Genomic DNA, 21,149 nt, shown 5'->3' with positions numbered 1-21,149 from the left:
ACGGCACCGTATTGGCCATATAACCAGCGCGTGTGACCCGACCCGGGGAGGATCCGCGCATTTTTGTTGTGTAGTCTATTTGCGCCTTTGATCCCTCATTTTTACTCCGCCTTTTTAATTTCATTTTTGTTTTTCTGTAAATTTCTCGCATGAATTTTGAACTTGTTTCAATTCAATCACGCATAAAACGCTGCGTTTTGGAGGGGAGGGAATATTTCCCACTTGGCCCCCAATATAATTCGCGCGTTGCGATATAGTCTCCCGCTTTGTTTTAATTACATTAATTTCTTATTAATTTAGATCTAATTGTGATTTAACCCCTTTTTTTACATTTGTTTTTTATTAATTTATTAATTATTTTGTTACTATTATTAGTATAAACGTATGTCATTTATATTATTATTGTTCTTTTTTCTCATATATTATTTATCTAAATTAATATATGTATATATCTTTATGTATTTTGATATAATACTTATTTTTAAATTTATTGGGACACTATTATTTTATGAAATGTTTGCTTTTTAATTGTATTTTTTTATATTTATTTCAAATTTTCAGTTATATATTATTTATTTTAAATTTATATAATTTCCTTTCTTTCATTTTTTAGTTATTTCAAATTTGTACATGGGGTAGGTGTTTGTATTAATTCACTTGTTTCTTAGTATTTTATTATTATTATTAGCTTTTAAATGTTAATGTTCATATTTATGTGTGATGTGAGATTATTGTATTTATGTGTTTGGCATTGTTTATTGGTATTTATCGATTATTTGTATTCATTAACATATATTATGGTTTATGAATTATCGTCTGGTTGTACATTATTATTCAATCGTTTTTGTTCATTCAAAAGATTATAAATGTTAAAGTTATTTCATATAAAAATTTTCAAAAATAACGTAATACTCGACATTTAGGATCTTCGAAAGGATTGAGCCCTAACGTATTGGGTTCCAATTCTCCTCGTTGAATCTAAATAATCGAGGATATGCTTAAATTAAAACATATATAAAAAGCTCATTCTCGAGAATTCGATACGTGGTGTCCTAACGTATTGGATATGACATATTGTTCTCTCGAGACGAGGATTTTTTCTAATAAATGAATAAAGGCAATATTTGATAGTTAGGAATTTTGTGAAATTGAACCCTAACTTACTGGTTTCGATTTTCTCATTTGACCCGAATAATCAAATATCCTTCTCAAATGCATGGGTTTTAAAAGTTAAAAGATAAACTTAATTTTGAAGATTAAAAATGTTGCGCCCTAACTCACTGGGTGTGACATTTTATTTCTTTGAAATAAGAGTGTTTTATTATTTAATTCAAGTTAAAAGGATCGTATTTTAAATTTTTTTTAAAATTTTGACATTAAGACATTAAACGATCAATTCGGTACCAATTTTGGGCGTCACGAGGGTGCTAACCTTTCCTCGTGCGTAACCGACTCCCGAACCTGTTTTCTCAAAATTCGTAGACCTAAAATTATTTTCAAGGTGATCCGATCACACCTCAATAAAAGATCGGTGGCGACTCTCAATTTTCGTATTTAAGTCGACAACTAAATTTTTTTAGAAAGATGGTTTCGACACCAAGCAAAGCTCGAATCGAACTATCCTTCACAACTGGGGAAAACACATCTATGAAGTCCACTATTGGAATTTGACAACAAGCCTTGCTTTATATCTGAATTCTTCAACTCATGGAGTTCCTTCTTTCTTTTTAAACACTCATTTACAACAAACAACCTTTTTACCTTTAGGAAGTTTCATAAGATCACATGTTCTGTTTTTGTGGAGTGATTCCATCTTCTCTTACATAGCAAAAATCCATTTTTCTGAGTCTTCACAGCTAACTGCCTCAGAATAATTAGATGGCCCTTGGTTTGCATCTATATCTTCAGTCACATTTAAAGCATAAATAACTAGATCAGCCTCGGCATACTTCTTTGGAGGTTTAATTTTCCTTTTAGTTTTATTTTTAGCGATAGAGTATTGTGGTTAAGAAGTAACTCTATTCTGAATTTTTGTAATGGTTTGAGGAGTCGACTCTATTATAGATTTTAGATTAATCTGATGCTCCACATGCTTTTAATTTTTTTATTGGAAGAGTCTTTAAGAGATAAGTTAGGTAGCATAGCAGTTTCATAAAAAACAACATCTCTACTAATCATAACTTTCTATTTTTAGGACACTATAACTTATACCCTTTTACACCAGCTTTATAAACAAGAAAAACACATTTAATGGATCTCGGTTCTAATTTTTCATTATCAACATGAGTATACGCAGGACACCCAAAGATCTTTAAATCAGAATAGTCAGCAGGATTACTAGACAATACCTCTTGTGGAGTTTTTTCTCAATGGCAATGGATGGATATCGGTTGATCAAAGAACATGCAGTAGAGGATGCTTTGGCTCAAAACGACTTTCGTAAGTTGGCATTTGACAACATACATCGAACCTTCTCCATGACTGTTCTATTCATTCGTTCTGCAACACCTTTTGCTGTGGAGTATGACGAACTATCAAGTGTCTTACTATCCCTTCTGACTTGCATAATTTATTAAACTCAACAAAACAAAACTCTAAACCATTGTCTGTGCGAAGGTATTTTATTTGTTTTCTCGTCTGTTTTTCAATCATAGTTTTCCAAGACTTAAATGCGGAAAACAAATCACTTTTCTGCTTCTAGAAGATTACCTAAACTTTTCTGGAAAAATCTTCAATAAAAGTTAGCATATAATTACATCTACCTCTCGAAGGCACTCTGGATGGCCCCCACAGACTAGAATAAATATACTTTAATGTTCCCTTCATGTTATAGATTTCTCTAGTGAATCGAACTCTCTTTTACTTTTCAAAAATGCAGTGCTCACAGAATTTTAGTTTGCAAATTTCTTGCCCATCAAAAAGTTTTATTTTGTTTAATTCTGCCATGTCTTTCTCACTCATATGCCCTAGACGCATATGCCAAAGTTCAGTAATATCGTCATCTGACAAGGAAGAGAAAGCGATAGTTGCATCACCAGTAACAGTAGAACCTTACAAAACATATAACTTGGCAGTCTTTCTCTGCCCTTTCATCAAAATGAGAGAACCTTTGGAAATCTTCAAAATTGTACTTTCAGTTGTGTATCTGTACCATTTTAAATCAAGAGTACTCAAGGAAATTAAATTTCTCTTCAATTCTGGAACATGTCGCACATCACTAAATGTTCTGACAACTCTGTCAAACATCTTAACTTTAATCATTCCAACACCTGCAATTTTACACGAAGCATTATTTCACATCAAAATAACATATTTAGACACAATTTCGTAAGTTGTAAACCAATCCCGATTGGGACTCATGTGGAAGGTGCAACCCGCATCAAGGATCCACTCTTCGCTCACTTTAGAATTGTTGGCAGAAGTGACTAGAAGTTCACCATCGCCGTAGTCTTCTACAACATCAGCTTCACCGAAATTTTCTAGTTATTTTTCCTTTTGATTCGCAGCCTCCCTTTTGATCTTGTTCTGTAGTTTATAACATTCAATTTTAATATGCCCTTTCTTCTTGCAAAAATTACAAGTTTTACATCTGTTTGAAGACTTCAATCTACTTTTAGATTTACCGTGAGGATTTCGTTCCTGTGTCTTTTCACGATCATCATCAGCATTCCCATCTTGTCTCCTACGAACAATGAGACCCTCCCTCTCAGAGTTGGGTTTAACCACAAGATGCTTCATCTTATCATACGAGGTCAAAGAATCATAAACCTCATCAATTGTGAGAGACTCGCGGTTATATAAAATCATGCCTCTAAAGGTTGAATAAGACGGGGGCAACGAACAAAGTAGAATCAACCTTAGATCTTCCTTATCATACTAAACTCCATGGCCTCGAAGTTTGAGAGAATTTTTTTAAACGCTGTTAAGTGTTCGTGCACTAACGCATCTTCCTCCAAATGATGAGTATAAAGACGTTGCTTCATATGCAACTTGCTGGTTAGAATTTTCGACATACATATTTGTCCCAGCCTCTTCCATAATGCAGCGGCAGTCTTCTCCTTCATCACATCCTGCAAAATTTCGTTAGACAAATGCAGATGTAATTGTGTTAACACCTTTCGATCCTTACGCTTTTTCTCTTCATCCGTTAATGTCAAAGGCATCTTATCTATCCCTAGCAGGGCATCCTCCAAATCCATCTGCACAAGAACTGATTGCATCTTAATCTGCCACAACGCAAATCTGGTGTTGCGATCTAACAGCAAAATTTTATACTTTAAATACGCCATTACCATGATCGAGATGAACAACCCGGAAGCTCTGATACCAATTTGTAAAAATAGAACGTCGGTAATAACAATATATCGCAAGAAAAAAGAGAAATGAAAATAAAGAACACATATTTTTATGTGAAAACCCTTTTGGGGAAAAAACCACGGGCAGAGGAGAAGAAAATTCACTATGTCAAATTCGAATAATTACAAGAGGAGTTTCGACTAAATCTTCTAGATTGAAGATATATTTTGTTTAACTTGACTTGCAAGCAATTTTTTAGAATTTGGGTCACACAACTCTAACAGAGGAAGTGGTTAAGATTTTTTGTTGACATAAAGGTAGTCAATATTGTATTAGTGGACATGTCACTTTTGTCTTAGTATCGGTATCGGCACATTGCGATGTACCATTTTGAGTTTATCGATATTTAGAAATATTTTTCATAGATATATTTATCACCAATTTTCAAGTTTTTAATAAATTATATATTATTTTGGTTTAAAATATTATATATATAAATATATCTCATTTGCTTCTATATAAATATAAGTTTCAAAATTATAGTTAGGTTTAACAATTTAATTTAATAAGTAGTAATTTTAAATATAATTATGGAAAATTTAAAATGTTTAAGATAAAAAAAATTAAAAATTAATTTAAAATATCAAAATTTTGTACCAATCTACATGGCCAATGGTACACATCAATACAAACCAATTTCTGACCAAAAACATGTTAAAATAGTTAAAATGTACCAAAACTTTGATTAAAACAAAACATAAGTCACTATACATACAATCTACCATAATTGACACCGATAGATCTAAGTTAAAACCTGTTATTATTATCCCTTAAATTATAATATGTAAACTCAATTTGTGAACTTTATTTGGAAGGAAGTTCAAAGGATGTATAAATTGCCATTTGCCAAGCGAAAAGGAAAAACAAGTTGCCATTTGTTTAAGGATATATGTAAATTTATGGGTGCAATGAACTTTAGACTTATTATACCTATTTCCATTGGTTTTGATGCATTGCTTATGGAACCAATGGTAAAAGTATCATACAACCCAGTATTAAGAGTTAAATTGTATTTTACTTTCTCTATTTAAAAGTGAGCATATTAGCCACCGTATATGAGATCAAAGAGTAAATTGGTCCTTATGTTAAAAATCTCATCAATTTTTATTGTTAAAAACTGGTTTCTGTACATTACTATGAGGTACATGTGGCACGTTGCGTGTTATTATCAAGTTATTCCGTAAGCTACACTAATTTTTAATAGTACATTTGCCTATTTTTTGAGTAAGAATGGACAAAATGCAATTTGACTTCTAGTACAATGACTTCCATGGCACTTTTGTCGACAAGTAGTCCATCATTTCATACCCTTTATTATACCAATTATCATCAAAGCCATAAACTTTATATCGAGGGTTAAGATAAAAACTATAAGTTATAAAAAAATTTATAATTATTGAGACTTATAAATTATAAGTTTTAGATGATCTATTTTTCTCTTCATCATCATCATCTCCGATTCCAATTTTACAAATAATATCACTGTACTCTATCATGATAAGGTCTTCTGATAAAAATTTTTAGTAGATTTAGTAGCACACTTACCTAACAAATCTCATATATATGCCGAAACGATTATTAGAAACTAGAAACTAAATCACTATTCCTTTCAAAATAAATAGAGTAGACAAAATAAAAAACCACCAAATTTTAGGCAAGAACCACGATATTGTAGATTGAAATTAAAAATAAAAGACAAATTAAAAAATATTACCGAATAATCCTTGACTAACAACCTACCTGAAGATCGGCGGTGCCAACACCAACAAAATAAACTTTTGGATTGTAAATTTAAGAGACTAGATTTTAAAAGAATTTAATAAAAAAACTGCAAATTTTAAATATTCAATTAAAACCTTGTACATGAATTTATTATGCTTATAAGCACAAAAGGCTCTTAAGAAAAAAGGGCAAAAAAAAAATCAATTTAGCTTTGCACTAAATGCGCACCTAATTAAGCTTTTGCCATTAACTAACAAAATTAATTAAGTCTTTTCATTAATAATTTAATTTACGAACCAATCAAACACATGGCAACTTCTAATTTAATTCTAATTTTTTCTCATAAAAATAATTAAAAAATTCAAAATTATAAAAATATTAAAAGTTTTATAAACTTATAAAAATTATGAAAAAAACATAAAAATTATAAAAAATTATAAAAAAATCTAAACAATTTATAATAATTATTAATAATTATAAAACTTATATAAAATTTTAAAATTATAAAATATATAAAAATTCATTTTTTGGTTCCTCATTTTAGAAATTAAACCTCTAAAATCAACATGAACAGTCGTTTGAATATTTCAAGGTCCAAACTATCTTAATGTACTTAAAAAACTAGAGATAAAAAAATTAAAAATAATAGGGTAAACTACGAAAATAGTCACTTTTGTTTACCTCAGGTTACATTTTAGTCACTTATGCTTGAAATGTTACGTTTTAATCAGTTACGCTATCGTGTTGTAACATTTTAGTCATTGAGTTGTTAATTGTGTAATAGTAAGCTGATGTGGTACGTTAAATCATCATTTCAAACAAAACTTTTAGGTTAAATTATACAATTAGTCCCTATACTTTTTCGTTTTGAGCAATTTAATTTATGTTCTTTTAATTTTCTTTTTTTTCCTTTATTTTTCATTCTCTTCCGCTTCTCCCTCTGTTTTCCTCCATTCTCCGTTTCTTTTAATATGATTTTTCTATATTTTCCATTTGTTAAATTTTTTTTATGTTTATGAAAAAAGAAAAGGCAAAAGCTAAAACCAAAATAAAACTTGATTCTCATATTCTCACCCCACAAATTACAAATTTTTTTTTATGTTTATGAAAAAAGAAGAAGGCAAAAGCTAAAACCAAAATAAAACTTGATTCGCATATTCTCACCCTACAAATTACAAAAAAAATGTTTATGAAAAAAGAAAAGGCGAAAGCTGAAACTAAAATAAAACTTGATTCGCATATTCTCATCCTACAAATTACAAACAAAAATTTATGTTTATGAAAAAAGAAAAGGTGAAAGCTGAAACTAAAATAAAACTTGATTCGCATATTCTCACCCCACAAATTATAAACCCTCATTGTTCATCGTCACTTTAACGAATCAATTTGGATCTCTCAATGACATAGTTTACAAACTCGCATCACTCAAAGACCTCACTAGTCATGACTTATGGTAGTCCACCGTTAACAAAGTTTCCCGAGCCCGTTCCCTCAACCTCCTAACCAACCCCCACAACCACCTTATCTACCTTACCTACAACATTTTCGCCCTCTCAAAACCATGTTGTTTCATGGATTCTTCAAACGAGTTTTACACTCTCAATGAGTAAAATGACCACCATACGAAACTTACGCTCAACTTTACACAAACCAGTTTGGTTCCATGCTCTCTTTCTCTCTTCGGTTCATCTATGCTCGACTTTCAATCAATATTGCTTGGGAATATCCAAGAAATTTTAGATCAATTTTATTGTTTGCTTAATTTTATTCATCATAAAATAGAAGAAAAAGAAATGAATAATTTACACGATTCTGTAAAAAATTGGAAATGAAAAAAAATGTTTTGAATATAAAGAGTTCAATCTATGTTTAGATCAATCTATGTTTAGATTTGATTAAGGATGTGGTTTTTAATATTGATTAGTTAGATCCAGTTTTAGTTTCAAAATTAAGTTATATTCAAATTGAGATTTGATTAAGAATGATTTATATTCGATTTTGAGTGAAATTCAATTTAGAAATCATGTGAAAAAAAATAAAAATTTGGTTTATTTGGTGGGAAAGGATTATGTTTCTATCGTGAATAATATGAGAAGAGAGAAAAATAGGGGGGAAGAAGAAAAGTAAAATAAAGAAAAAAATCAAATTGTTAAAAAAAAAGGTATAGGGACTAGTTTTAACAAATGAAAAATATAGAAAATTTACATTAAAAGAAATGGAGAAGGGAGGAAAACAGAGAAAGAAGTAGAAGAGAATGAAAAAAAAAAGAAAAAAAAAGAAAGAAAGTCAAAAGAACATAAAAGAAAAAAATCAAATGGCTAGAAACAAAAAAATATAGAGACCAATGTAAAATTTAGCCTAAAATTTTCGTTTGAAATGATTATTTAACATGCCACGTCAGCTTATCGTTATACCATTAATGACAATTAAAGACTCAGTGACTAAAATGTTACAACACGATAAGTAAGTAACTAAAACGTAACATTTCAAATGTAAGTGACTAAAATCATGTAACACAAGGCAAACAAAAGTAACTATTTTAGTAGTTTGCCCAAAATAATAATAATTTATCAATAAAAATGAGAGAGACACGCAATTATTATTTTACTTGTGGCGTAACGATCTGATGACTATTCTCATTATCTAACGATTGGTCTAAATGTCATGTGTTCATTATGATTTTAGGGATTTAGATGATTTTTTTATAAGTTTTAATAGTTTTTATAAATTTATTATATTTTTTATAAGTTTTTATGGATTTTTATTAGTTTTATACAATTTTAAATATTTTAATATTTTTTATTAATTTTATAAAATTTATATTTTTTATAAATTTTTAGGCTTATATGTTAAAAAAGCCCTTAAGAAAATGTAACAAAAAAAATCAACTAAGCACTTATATTAAATTTGTACAAAATTTAGCCCCCTATTGTTAACAAAAAAACCAATTAAGTTCCTCCATTAACAGTTTTCATCATTGATCATATTGATTATTAAAATAAATTGACGGACCAATTAAATAATAACATGTGGCCGCTTTTGATTTATTCTTACATTTTCTCATAAAAATCATTAAAAATTATAAAAAATATAAATTTATTAAATATTAAAAAAATTAAAATTGATATAAACTTATAAAAATTATAAAAACTTATAAAAACTTATAAACATTACAAAAATATAAAAAAAACAAAAAAATATAATAAATTATAAAAACTTATAAAAATCATAAACTTTTTAAATATTTAAAAATATATAAATTTATAAAAAAAACCATAAAAACTCAATGTTATGAAATAAATAACAATGAAAGTAAAAGAATAAAAAATAGGAAAGCAAAAGAAAAGTACGTATCTTTATTGATCAATAATATATTTACAATGCTTCTTCAACTTTACTTCTAATGAACATTAAAGTTAGTATCTAACTGTACCAAAAATGCATTATATCATACAATGCTACTTAAAAAATTGGAGATAAAAATTTAAAAAATAAAACAATAATTTATCAATAAAAAAGAGAGGTTCTCACAATTATTGCTTTGTTTTTGGAATATTGAGAATATTTTATTCAACATGAAAATAACCATAATAGTCTATTTATACTATAGCGGATCGCGGAGCACATATATATAAGAGCTTTAACTGGGTTGTCGAAACTAACCCATTAAGTTTCAATTTTGTAACTTTATGAATCATTATTTCTTTGAATTACTATATCTCCTTCCCCTGTTTTCAACCCAATAGAGAAAACTCCTTTTCTAATTTGAAGTGATCTAAAGAAATCCTATGTTTGTATAAAAAAATGTAAGAAAATAAATCAAGACATATTTTTAGAATTCGAAATTCGAAATACTTTTTTGAAGTATGGTACAATTATGGCAGGAATCGAAACGCTTTTTATATAACGTAACGGGTACAACCCAATATCTAGTTGGTTTGATAAATCCTTAAAACAAACGCAAAATGCTAACGATTAATACAAAAGTTACCTAAATCTTTTGAAATTGTTGGGGGTGGTGCTGAAATTGTGGTCTCTAAAAATCATATTTTTTCATTCATTTATTCAGTCAATTAATAAGCATTTATTTATAGATTCATAAAAATTATACAAAAGAATGATAAATGAATCATTAAAAAAACGATTTTTCACATTATCCAACGATTGAGGTGATGTCAAATGTTCATTATAATTTTAGGGGTTTAAATGACTTTTTTTTAAAATAATTTATATACTTTTAATAATTTTAATGATTTTATAATTTATTAGATTTTTATATTATTTATAAGATTTTATAATTTTTATAAATTTATATCAATTTTTAATATTTTTAATATTTAATAATGTTTATTATTATTTATAATTTTTATGATCTTTTATAAGTTTTTAAGAATTTTTATATGTTTTTATAAAATTTTAAATATGTTTTATTAATTTTAAAATTTATTAAAATTTGTATATTTTTATAATATTTATAAGTTATTATTTTTTATAATTTTTTGATAATTTTATGAGAAAATATAAAATTAAATCAAAACTTATCACGTGCCATCATTTAATTGGTTTGCCAATTTATTTTAATGTTCAATGTGGTCAATGAAAAAAATAGTCATTGAAAGGACTTAATTATTATTTTTTGTTAAAAAAAGGGCTCAATTAAGGGTCTGTTTGATTGCCAGTAAAATATTTTTCGTAAAATGATTTCGGGAAAATGTTTTACTTTTCTGTAAAATGATTTACTGGAAAATATTTTCTGGTGTTTGATTGAATCTGTGTAAAATATTTTCGGCTGTTTGGCAGATTTCCTGGAAATATTTTTCGAATTTTTTTTACATATATTGATATATATTAATAAATTTTTATATTTTAAATTATTTTTACATATATTGCAATGATTTATTTATAATAATATTCAATTATTAAGCCACAATATTAATCGTTATAAATTGAAAAAAATTAATATCAAATAAATTATTTGTAATTGTGTTAAAAAAACAAGTATTGAATAATTAAAAAAACAAGTTACTGGAAAATCGATAAATAGAAGCAATTTTCTACCGGAAATGAAGGAAGGAATGAAGGAAGCGATAGAGAGGAGAGCACGGAAAATGTCTTGCAGAAATTGAAAGGGTAAGACATTTTCCCTAAAATGTAACCCATTTTTCCTTGTTTTGGAGTTCATTTTCCAAATGGAAAATGTTTTCCGCCAATCAAACGCTGGAAAAGTTGAAAATGATTTTCCGGAAAATCAATTCCTTCAATCAAACAGACCCTAAATGTGAATTTAAAATACAGAATTTAAGTGATATATTTTTCATTTTCTTAAAGATATTTTTGACTTATAAGCTATTTTTTTTTATAAATTTATAAAATGTTTAAAAGTTTATATAATTTTAATATTTTATAATTTTTAATAAAAAATAAAAGATTAAATCTGAAGAGATATGTTACCACTATTCGTGAATTAGTTTTAGCGATTATTTATTACATGATATTTTGTTCATCAGCGTGCATAATCAAGTACAAGAAAAGTTATTATATTGTTGGACAGGGACCTAGTCCATTTCCAGGGTGTCCACCATAGGATTAAATTAGGCCCAACATTCATGGCCAGGTCGACCATTGACAAAGAAACCCAAACCATTCCTCACTTGGAGCTTGGGACCAGTTCTCGCTGTTGATTGTCAAACACCGGTACTGAACCCGGTAACTGGACGGTGCTCTTTTTTTGTTTTTCCCATGTTATCCGAAAAACAACCAAAGACAAAGTGAACGAAATACAAGCTCTTTGGATCGCTCTGGTTGCGTTTCATTCGAGAATTCAAAGCATCAATGGCACACCTGCTGCCACTTCGCGTATTCCTTTCTTCACAGACACAGGAAACTCCCTCCAAGCCATTGAAACTTTCCAAGAGAAGTAACAATCATAAAACATCCATTTCAACTGCTAAAAAAGGTAGGTTATAGTTGTTTCTTCCCAGCAACTGTGAGAAGAGTGAAGTTTTTTTTTTCAAGACCCAGAAATAAATATGAAAGACTGAAAGCACCCAACCTTTTTCACATAGGCTAGCTAGCTGTATCTGGGATTCATCCTTTAGTCCTTTTTTGTAGAATGTTTAATTGCAGTCAGTTTGTTTTACATTTATATCAATGTGAATTTTACTTCTTTCTTGCTTTATTTTGGTTTAGCCTTATGTTCCCTTTTGATTATGTGATAATTCAGGTCTTCTCAGTCCCTCGCACAAAATGCACAAGTTGAATTTGGAGGTTTCTCCCCATAGAGCTGGTAATTCAGCTTTTTCTCTCCTTTCTTATGTAAATTCATTTTCTTTTTATCAATTTTTAAGGTGGTGTAAAGAATGCTTGAAACTTGGTTATAATGGATGTGTTTCTCACATCATGCCCTTTTAATATTTGATTTTTCTAGTACATATGTGTGTTTTTCCCCTACCGAAATATATCATCTCTTGTTATTTGTAGATTAGATATACAGTCAAGGCTGTACCAGATTCAGAGTTAGGTGTTAAGAATATTATGCTCTTATCTTATGAATGGTTGACATATTTCTTATGCTCTATGCAGTATCTGCTGTGAGATTGATGAGAATTGAGTTTGGTGGTGCATTTGCTGACCTTTTAAATGAGAAAGGAAAGGGTTCTGGAGATAATGAGATGGGATATGTGGAAAGAACTCTTGGTTTCCGTACCCGTGATTTAGATGATCGAGATCTTAGATTGGTCATCCTTCTTTTGCCTTTCCATTCTCTCATGTGTTTATGACACTCTTATCATTTCAGCCTAATTTTAACCTAGGCATTCATCGAGAGATTTTAAGGAGTGTTTTATACCTTTGTTACCATAAAGTTTATACTAGTATAACCAGGCTGCATCTTTTGTTCCCCATTTGTAATAAAATTTAGAGATTCTTTTTTTTTTTAAAGTGCTTCTTAGATAAATTTAAATAGCTCATATAGTGGCATTCTGTTTGGATTGTCATAGGTTACAGATATCGTTGGTGGTACCATTCGCTGGAGGAGATATCTTGACCATTTAATTGGATCCCTATGTCATGATGAAAGTATGTTTAGAAGCATGGAACCACTTCTGTTACAGGTACTTTTCTCTTCAGATATTCTGTATGACTCTGTTCATGCTACTGCGTTGTCAAATAGCAGTCATTCCATTAGTGGCATTCTTATGTATAAAATGGCATGTGCAATTTGGAATCATTGACTAGCCCTAACGTGGATTTTATTTTATTTTTTATTTTTTATTTAAATTTATGCTGACAATCAACTAGTTTATCCATTTCCCCTCTGAAAGACTTGCTTCTATCATGTTGAACAAAGGCAAGTCAAGTTGGAATGTTAGAACATGAATTTTATTTTTTCTCGTCTATGCTTTTAGATTCTCCGAATCGGTTTCTATGAGATTGTCAAGCTTAATATGCCACCATATGCTGTTGTAGATGAGGTAAAATCTGTTCATTAATTTTTTTTTTATAACATCTGTCAGCTTAGATCTGACCTGAGATAACATTCTGGCCTAAAATCCTTTTTTTTACCTTCTTTTGTCAACTTTGTCATGTACAAGTGCAGAATGTAAAACTTGCAAAGGTTGCTCTTCGACCTGGTGCTGGTAACATGGTCAATGGGATTCTCCGGAAGTTAGTTTTGGTTAAGGTTGGTGACTTCCTCTTTATGTGATTGAAACAGTGAGCAGTCATCATGATTTTGGTGTCTTCTTCACTTGGGCTTTGTAGGAAAATAACTCCCTTCCTCTACCCAAATTGGAAGGTGATAGTCGTGCACAAGCACGTGCTCTTGCTACTCTATATTCTCATCCTGTTGTAAGTCTTCGAATCTGTGATTGTAAAACTCTACTTGTAGTTCTTTTAGAAATATATATAGGAATGTGGGATGGCAGTTTTATAGTCCTGATTGGCAACTTGACTTGTGGTTGTTCATCAGTTTACAAAGTTCATAATTTTTCTCACTTTGTCCATTTCTAGTGCTAAACTTTTATTGATGAGATTTATCAATTTTTTTCTAGTGGATGGTAAGACGATGGACAAAGTATCTTGGACAAGAAGAGGCAATTCAGCTAATGATGTGGAACAATAGTGATCCCAGTTTTAGCTTAAGGTTTTTGGCCACATTTTGCTTTCCATCTAATATCACATTCACATCTATTGAAGAATTTAAGAGTAGCTCTTTTGGATACTGATATCAGGGCAAATGCTGCAAAGGGAATTACTAGAGATGATCTAGTGATGCAGCTTAATTCCTTGAAGGTACTTTATTACTATTTTCTTTGCTTGAGTAGTTACTTTTAAATTTTTAGTGTTATGAAACATACAAAAACATATTTATAGTTGAAGTATTTGAAAGAAATCTTCTTAAATTGTTTTGAGTAATTCGACATATGTGTGTATAGAGAGTGCCTGCTGTTATTACTTACTCTGTTACTGCCCTTACAATTAATTTTCCATTCATGACTATAGGTCCCGCATGAGGTTTCTTTGCATTTGGATGATTTTGTCCGTGTAAAAATTGGTTTGCAGGTAGGAGTTTGATTTATGGTTTTGTCCAACACGAGCACTCTATGCTCACAGACTGTATAAGTGCCATTTAGCCTACGCTTTGTGGTTATTAAATTTGTTAAAAGTTGAAATTTTCTGTCCTGACATGTACATTAACATTGATACATGACATGCAATTTATCTTTCTTTTTGAGAGCAATGAAAGTGCTTCCTACCAGAAAAGCACTTTCTGTTGTATCTATTGGCTACCAGTGATCATGATTATCCAGAAACTAAAATTACTTGTCAGGGTACAGTAGTTTGATTACCTACTTGTCCATTTTCAGAATGTCATACGAGCAGGGTTGCTGAAAGAAGGTCTCTGTTCTGTCCAGGATGAAAGTGCAGGTATATCTCACTGTCTCAATGCTTATTTGGGCAGCAAAAAGTTACCATATCTAATAAAAGTATGATATATTATAATATCATTATAGTATGTAAAGTTTCCTTGACGTAGTTATATGTTGCTACAATTACAAAACTAAATGTTGGTTATTGGTAAAGCACTTTTCATTTCTTGGTCGATTGACAATATATTTCCTTTCCCGGTTCTTCTTGACTTGATTTTGACTTTATAAACTTTTACTTTGAATTTTATGACAATTTCATTGCAGGTCTTGCAGTTTCTGTTGTAGATCCTCAACCTGGCGAGGACATTATCGACTGTTGTGCTGCTCCTGGAGGAAAGACTCTTTACATGGCATCTCGTTTGAGGGGCAAAGGTATACCAGCCAACTTCATGTGACTGCAGGTTTCTTTTAAAGGGGGCATAAGAAGCATGATCCGCTTTTAAAAGCTTATTCATATTGTTGGTATTGGAATGAGCAAGCAAATTTTCTTTAAATCAATGTTGTGAAACCTCGTTTGTATATCAGGCAAAGTGCATGCAATTGACATAAACAAAGGCCGTTTGAGAATTCTTAAAGAGACAGCCAAGTTGCAAAAAGTTGATGGTGTTGTTGACACAATCCATGCCGATCTTCGTACTTTTGCTGTAATTTCTTGCTCTTTTAAAAGCTTAAAATTTTCAGCTAATCAGAAATTTCTTACATCTATCCCTTTTCTAAAATTTGTAGGAAAGTAGTCCAATGAAATCTGGTAAAGTTTTGTTGGATGCCCCTTGTTCTGGACTCGGTGTTCTCTCCAAGGTAACTTGAAAACGACCATGTATACTTAAGTGTTCACTTGTAGCAGGGTTTTAACATTATATAAATTTTTCTTCCGATTCTTCTCCACGCTCTTCCTAGTTACCTACTATTCTATTTTTGGGGAGTTAAGCTATATCTAACCACTCTTTTTCTTTCATTTACCATTTCAAAGAGATCAGATTTGCGTTGGAATAGAAGATTAGAAGATATGGAACAACTTAAGAATCTGCAGGATGAACTCCTTGATGCAGCATCCACGTGAGATCTGTATTCTCCTTTATTGATTGAATGCGTCTTTCCAACTTTTTACCCTTACAACATTTGTTCCGCATTTATAGATTGGTGAGCTCAGGAGGGGTATTAATATACAGTACTTGCTCCATTGACCCTGAAGAGAACAAAGACAGGGTGGAAGCTTTTCTTGTCAGGCATCCTGTAAGAGAGCAATGGCTTTTTTATGAACCTTTGTGCTGATAGAGAGCGCCTTACAATTTTCAGTTCGTTAAAATTTTCTCCGACTTCGTTGTTGTCTTCAAGAGAACATGTTTGTGATTTATTAATTTTCCTTTTCAGGAATTCAGAATAGATCCTGTGAATAGATATGTGCCATCTGATTTTGTTACAAAACAAGGCTTCTATTTCTCTGATCCTGTAAAGCATTCCCTAGATGGAGCCTTTGCAGCTCGTCTTGTTCGGACTTTGTGAAGAAATTTAAGTGCGAAACAACCCTTGATGGTCTACACAATGAGCTCATTGCACGGAAAATGTTCTCTGTAACACCAAGCCACCGTAGTGAAGAGCTCATCTTTACAAGGTACTCCGATGGATAAGGATTTTAATAATGCTCCAGCATTATTTACAGGAGGCCCTTAAGAAGATGATACCTATGCATTGACTTGATATCGTGCTTCAACATACAAGTTACCAGACAACCTAATGGTTGTTGTCTGGTGATGACAAGGAGAGCTGCTTGAAGAACATGTTCATGAAATGTCAAAGCTGAATGTAAGTAGCTTGATTAAAACAAGCATTGGCCTACTTATGAACAGAGTATTCCTGGTGTCAGCTAGATACAATATAATAATATTTTTCATTCTTGCAAATGCATAATGAGTTGCTGGGAAGTGATAATTCGGTACCAATATGATAATATCTACTTTTTTTGCAAATGTATTAAGAGTTGCTTCTTTCTTTCATTACAGTCTTTTTTTTTTCATTACATGTCCATTATTAAAGATTAGTATTTGATAAACTACTAGTGAAAAATTTTACTTCTACAAGCAGATTCAGGGAGTATGTCACCCTAGTCCTGCTTTTGCAGTGTTTGAAATCTATTTAGAATTGTTTTATTTAAACTAAATAAATATTTTTATCAGTTTAAAACTTGAAAAAAAATGGTTTTGCATCAATAAATTCTTTTAAAGATTAATATTTAATACATTTGTATAAATTTGCACACCTATAATCAAGTTTTTCAATTATATTTTTCGATAATTGAAGGTGAGAAATAGAATTATTTGAGGTTGAATTTAAACTCGTATGTCTATATCATACTACTTTTATCACTAAGCTAAGCTAAGAGGTTGTTAAATAGATTTTCAATATGACTCATTATAATTTTTCAGAAAAATAATTATTTATTTTATACAAATTACAAATGGGAAGAAGATAACAATCACAAAGTTTGAATCTTGGTTTTTTAAATGCAAAAATGGGAATTAACTACTACTATCTTTTATACTATTGACAAAAACATATCACTTGTTAAACTGTTGATTATTTGTATTTATTTATTTTATGCTATGTTTGTAAAATATGATATGAGTCAAAAAAATTTAAATTCTTTGTTTGGAAATAAAAAATTAGATTAAATTTTGGACAAATCCAAGTCCAAATTCATAAGAATTAAATTTTGGATTTTAAAATCCATTTTAAAAGTTGAAAATTTGTTGGTGAATAACTAAACAACACAATTATATGATTAAAAATATCAAAAGCACCCCTCGCTTTGTCCTGTTGGAAAGTTTATGAGAATTCATCAAGGATGGCATCAAAGATTTGTAAACCTGGTTGCTATGTAAATCCAATTCGCAATTATTTATCTTCTTTAGGTATATACTTCAACCACCATTGTCTTTCAGCTCTCAAGAGTCGTCATACTCTTTTAAGAAATGTAATGTCTGAGTCTTTCAACATATAATCAATCAAGGCTTTGATAACTTCTGTATTGGCCAAAATTGATTAAAAAAACATGATAACTTTTTTTGTTCTTTCTTCTTTCACACTTCCTTCAAAACCCAAACAAGAAATAATTAATTTTACTTATAATATATTATAAACGAAGCTCAAAGTTTTCAGAATTAGATCAGCAAGCGAATCATTCAGGCCAACGATTCTTGGTTCGACCGGTCCAATTAGTTCGATTGAATAAATTATTAAGAATAGATAAAATCGATTCAACCAGTTAGACTGTCGATTCTACCGGTCCAACAAATTCAACTGGTTCACAAGTCAACCAATATAACCCCTTATTTTGGATTGGTACCCCGGTCAATTACCAATCCAATCAGTCTGACTGATTGATTCGGTCCAGTTCTAAAAACAGTGACGAAGCTTCATGTATTTAATTTAATACAATATAAATATTCAAAATTTTCATTTATACCATATTTTTCATAAATTTAATTTTAAACCCTTGACTTTTAATTTATACCTAAGTAAATTCACTTGTGCCTAGTGCAATCGATCTGACCAGCTGGTCCTATTCAATTTTGAAAATAGTGACAAAACTTCATTTTTTTAATTTAATACAATATAAATATTCAAAAATTTTATTTATACAATAATTTCCACAATTTTAATTTATAAACTCATGACTTTTAATTTATACTTAAGTAAGTCCACTTATTTAAATACAAATCAAAGTATATAATTTTTATTCAGGTGTAAATAAAATATAAATGATTTGTATAAATAATACGGAAAATTTGGGAGTTTTTTTCTTTTTAAATATTTTAACCCAAAAATTTATAAAAATATAAAAATAGAAATTACATTTTGTTCAGCAATGAATAATTCCAAAAAGGAAAAAAAATCTCTTTAAAAGAATATGTAGAAACAATCAATCTTATCCTAAGTTGTCTGTAACAAAATGGAAAATGCATTTTCTCATTCAAAATTAAAATCTTCATAATTGAACTAGTGGTGAAACTAATAATATCATCGGTTTGTTGGTCCAACTAGTTTGATAAGTATTATCAGTTCGACTGATATGTCTGGTTCTATTAAATAAATCATTAAAAATTTATAATAAAAAATTTGTTCAATTGCCCAATCAATCGATTCTCGAATCAATCAGTCAAATATTTTTCTCTATATTGATATCCTGATTGGTTTCAGGTTCGATTGGCTAGTCCAATTCGATTCAAGCAACGATGTTCAAAATCTTCCTAAATAATTAAATTTAAAAAATATGTTTTAAGACTTAGAATTACTTTAAATTTATATATAAATTTTAATTATCCAAATAATGAATTTAAATTAATTCAAAATCTTGAATTTCAAATATTTTAATTTAAAAAAAATTAAAAATAGTGAATTCATAAATAATAAATTTTAAAATGAAGATTTTGAAATTAATTCCCAAAGTGTTAAGTATAACTAGTTATGTCATTGATTTTATTTCTTCAATTTTTTTTTAGTTTTTATTTTATGTAATATAATTAGTAATATAATAACTATTTTAAAAATTACAACAATAAAAAACATCCAAACATAATAAACCTTTAATAAAAATAATAATGAAATTTGAACCTTTTCTTTTAGTCATTTTTATAAAAAGTTATAAATGTTTGAATCGGTATCACTTAAGTACTATGATACTACTTAAAGCGTATAAGTCACCACGGGATATAATATCGTTTGAACTAACTAATTAATTTGTTATACATAAATATCTACTCATATCATATTAAAATTAACCTATAATCATATGGATCTCAATAAGGACCTTTATATACACTTTGTAGATAAGGATAACACAATTTTCATTCTTCTTCTTTTCTCTCAATCAAGTTTCGTAGGACAACTCAATCACTTGTGACTTTCGATGCCAACTAAATTACCTCCAACCTTTTTCTTTCATTATTCTATCAACAATGATAAAAAAATACAGAATATTTTTATTGGTTTAAAAGCTTTTCCAAAATTCATGTTATATATAAATAGATAGATAAATAGGGAGTTTATTATACCAGACATCCTCAAATCATGATCCTTATTTTAAATTGGTCTTTAAACTTTAAAACATTCTAATTACATTATCAAACTATCGATGTTATATAAATAAGTCCTTTCGTTATTAAAATCGTTAAATGATACATTATCTTACGTGACATAATTTAAAATAAAAAATTTAAAGAAAAATAAATATTGCAAGAATCTTGATTTTAATGTTTTTGAAGCTTAACAACCAAACTATCATTCACTCTCTTTGTTTTTCCAATTTTACTTTATTTTTAATATTTAATGTTAAAAGTTAAATGCAATACTTTTCTTTTCTTTAAGATTTTCATTTAAAGCTATGTCACATTATATTTTATGTGTCATTTAATGTTTAAATTAATGATTTCATAATAAAAAAATCCGATTTATATAATATTAATAATTTAAGTATACAATTAAAATGTTTTAAAATTTGAGAGAAATTTAAAACATGCAATAATGGCAGAGTTTAATGGGTAAGTTAGTAATATATGCCAATTTTGGAAGATAATGGAGAAATAGATCGATTTTTTTATATATTTAAAGAAATATGCCAATTTTATATAAATAAAATAATAAATATATAATTATAAAATAAAAAATATTTTATATATATTATTATGTTAAAAGTATTTTTAATTAATAACTTATTTATTTATATATAAATTAATAAATATGTAATTATATAATAAAATTATATATTTTTTATATTTATCTTTGTGTTAAATATATTTTATTTTAAACTAATTTATTTGATATATTTGTATTTATATATATTTTTATATATTTAATTAGTAAACAAAACACTTTATAGAACGTGTTTTCAGAGACATTAAGATAAAACAGTTATTGTAGAACACATTTTTCATTTATCTCTCCAAAATCATTTTCGTGAATTTAAAAAAAACCTAAATCCTTAATTATTTTTTAAAAAATGTCATTTTCTTCAAATTTACTCTAGTTTCATTACGGAAAATCCCAAAATTTTACCTAGGAAATTAAGAGAAAAAAAGAATAGACTAAAACGACATCATTTAGCTTTTTACGGCCGGTAACTTAAAAGCTTAAACCCCAAGGGGC

At 29.0% G+C, this 21,149-nt stretch overlaps 1 protein-coding gene across 3 annotated transcripts; it reads left to right on the top strand.

Moving 5' to 3' along the window:
* Positions 1 to 11,700: 11,700 nt before the first annotated feature.
* LOC107920991 (probable ribosomal RNA small subunit methyltransferase B) lies at positions 11,701 to 17,002 on the top strand. 3 transcript variants are annotated; one of them, XM_016850838.2, is made up of 17 exons: positions 11,701 to 12,034; positions 12,302 to 12,364; positions 12,661 to 12,815; positions 13,077 to 13,190; positions 13,485 to 13,550; positions 13,676 to 13,759; positions 13,840 to 13,926; positions 14,130 to 14,221; positions 14,310 to 14,370; positions 14,581 to 14,640; positions 14,946 to 15,006; positions 15,273 to 15,380; positions 15,534 to 15,652; positions 15,735 to 15,806; positions 15,979 to 16,064; positions 16,145 to 16,241; positions 16,380 to 17,002. In XM_016850838.2, the coding sequence occupies exons 1-17, from the start codon at positions 11,911 to 11,913 to the stop codon at positions 16,509 to 16,511; spliced, it is 1,581 nt and encodes a 526-aa protein (XP_016706327.1). In that variant the 5' UTR covers positions 11,701 to 11,910; the 3' UTR covers positions 16,512 to 17,002. The 3 variants fall into 3 exon arrangements, with proteins under 3 accessions (XP_016706327.1, XP_016706329.1, XP_016706328.1); XM_016850840.2 differs by lacking the exon at positions 13,840 to 13,926 and having other exon boundaries at positions 11,739 to 12,034; XM_016850839.2 differs by lacking the exon at positions 14,581 to 14,640 and having other exon boundaries at positions 11,740 to 12,034.
* Positions 17,003 to 21,149: the final 4,147 nt, after the last annotated feature.

The sequence above is a fragment of the Gossypium hirsutum genome, chromosome D01 (genome assembly GCF_007990345.1).
Source record: "Gossypium hirsutum isolate 1008001.06 chromosome D01, Gossypium_hirsutum_v2.1, whole genome shotgun sequence".
Lineage (NCBI taxonomy): Eukaryota > Viridiplantae > Streptophyta > Magnoliopsida > Malvales > Malvaceae > Gossypium > Gossypium hirsutum.
The sequence above is the reverse complement of the archived record's forward strand: the minus strand, read 5'-3'. Positions and strand labels throughout refer to the sequence as shown.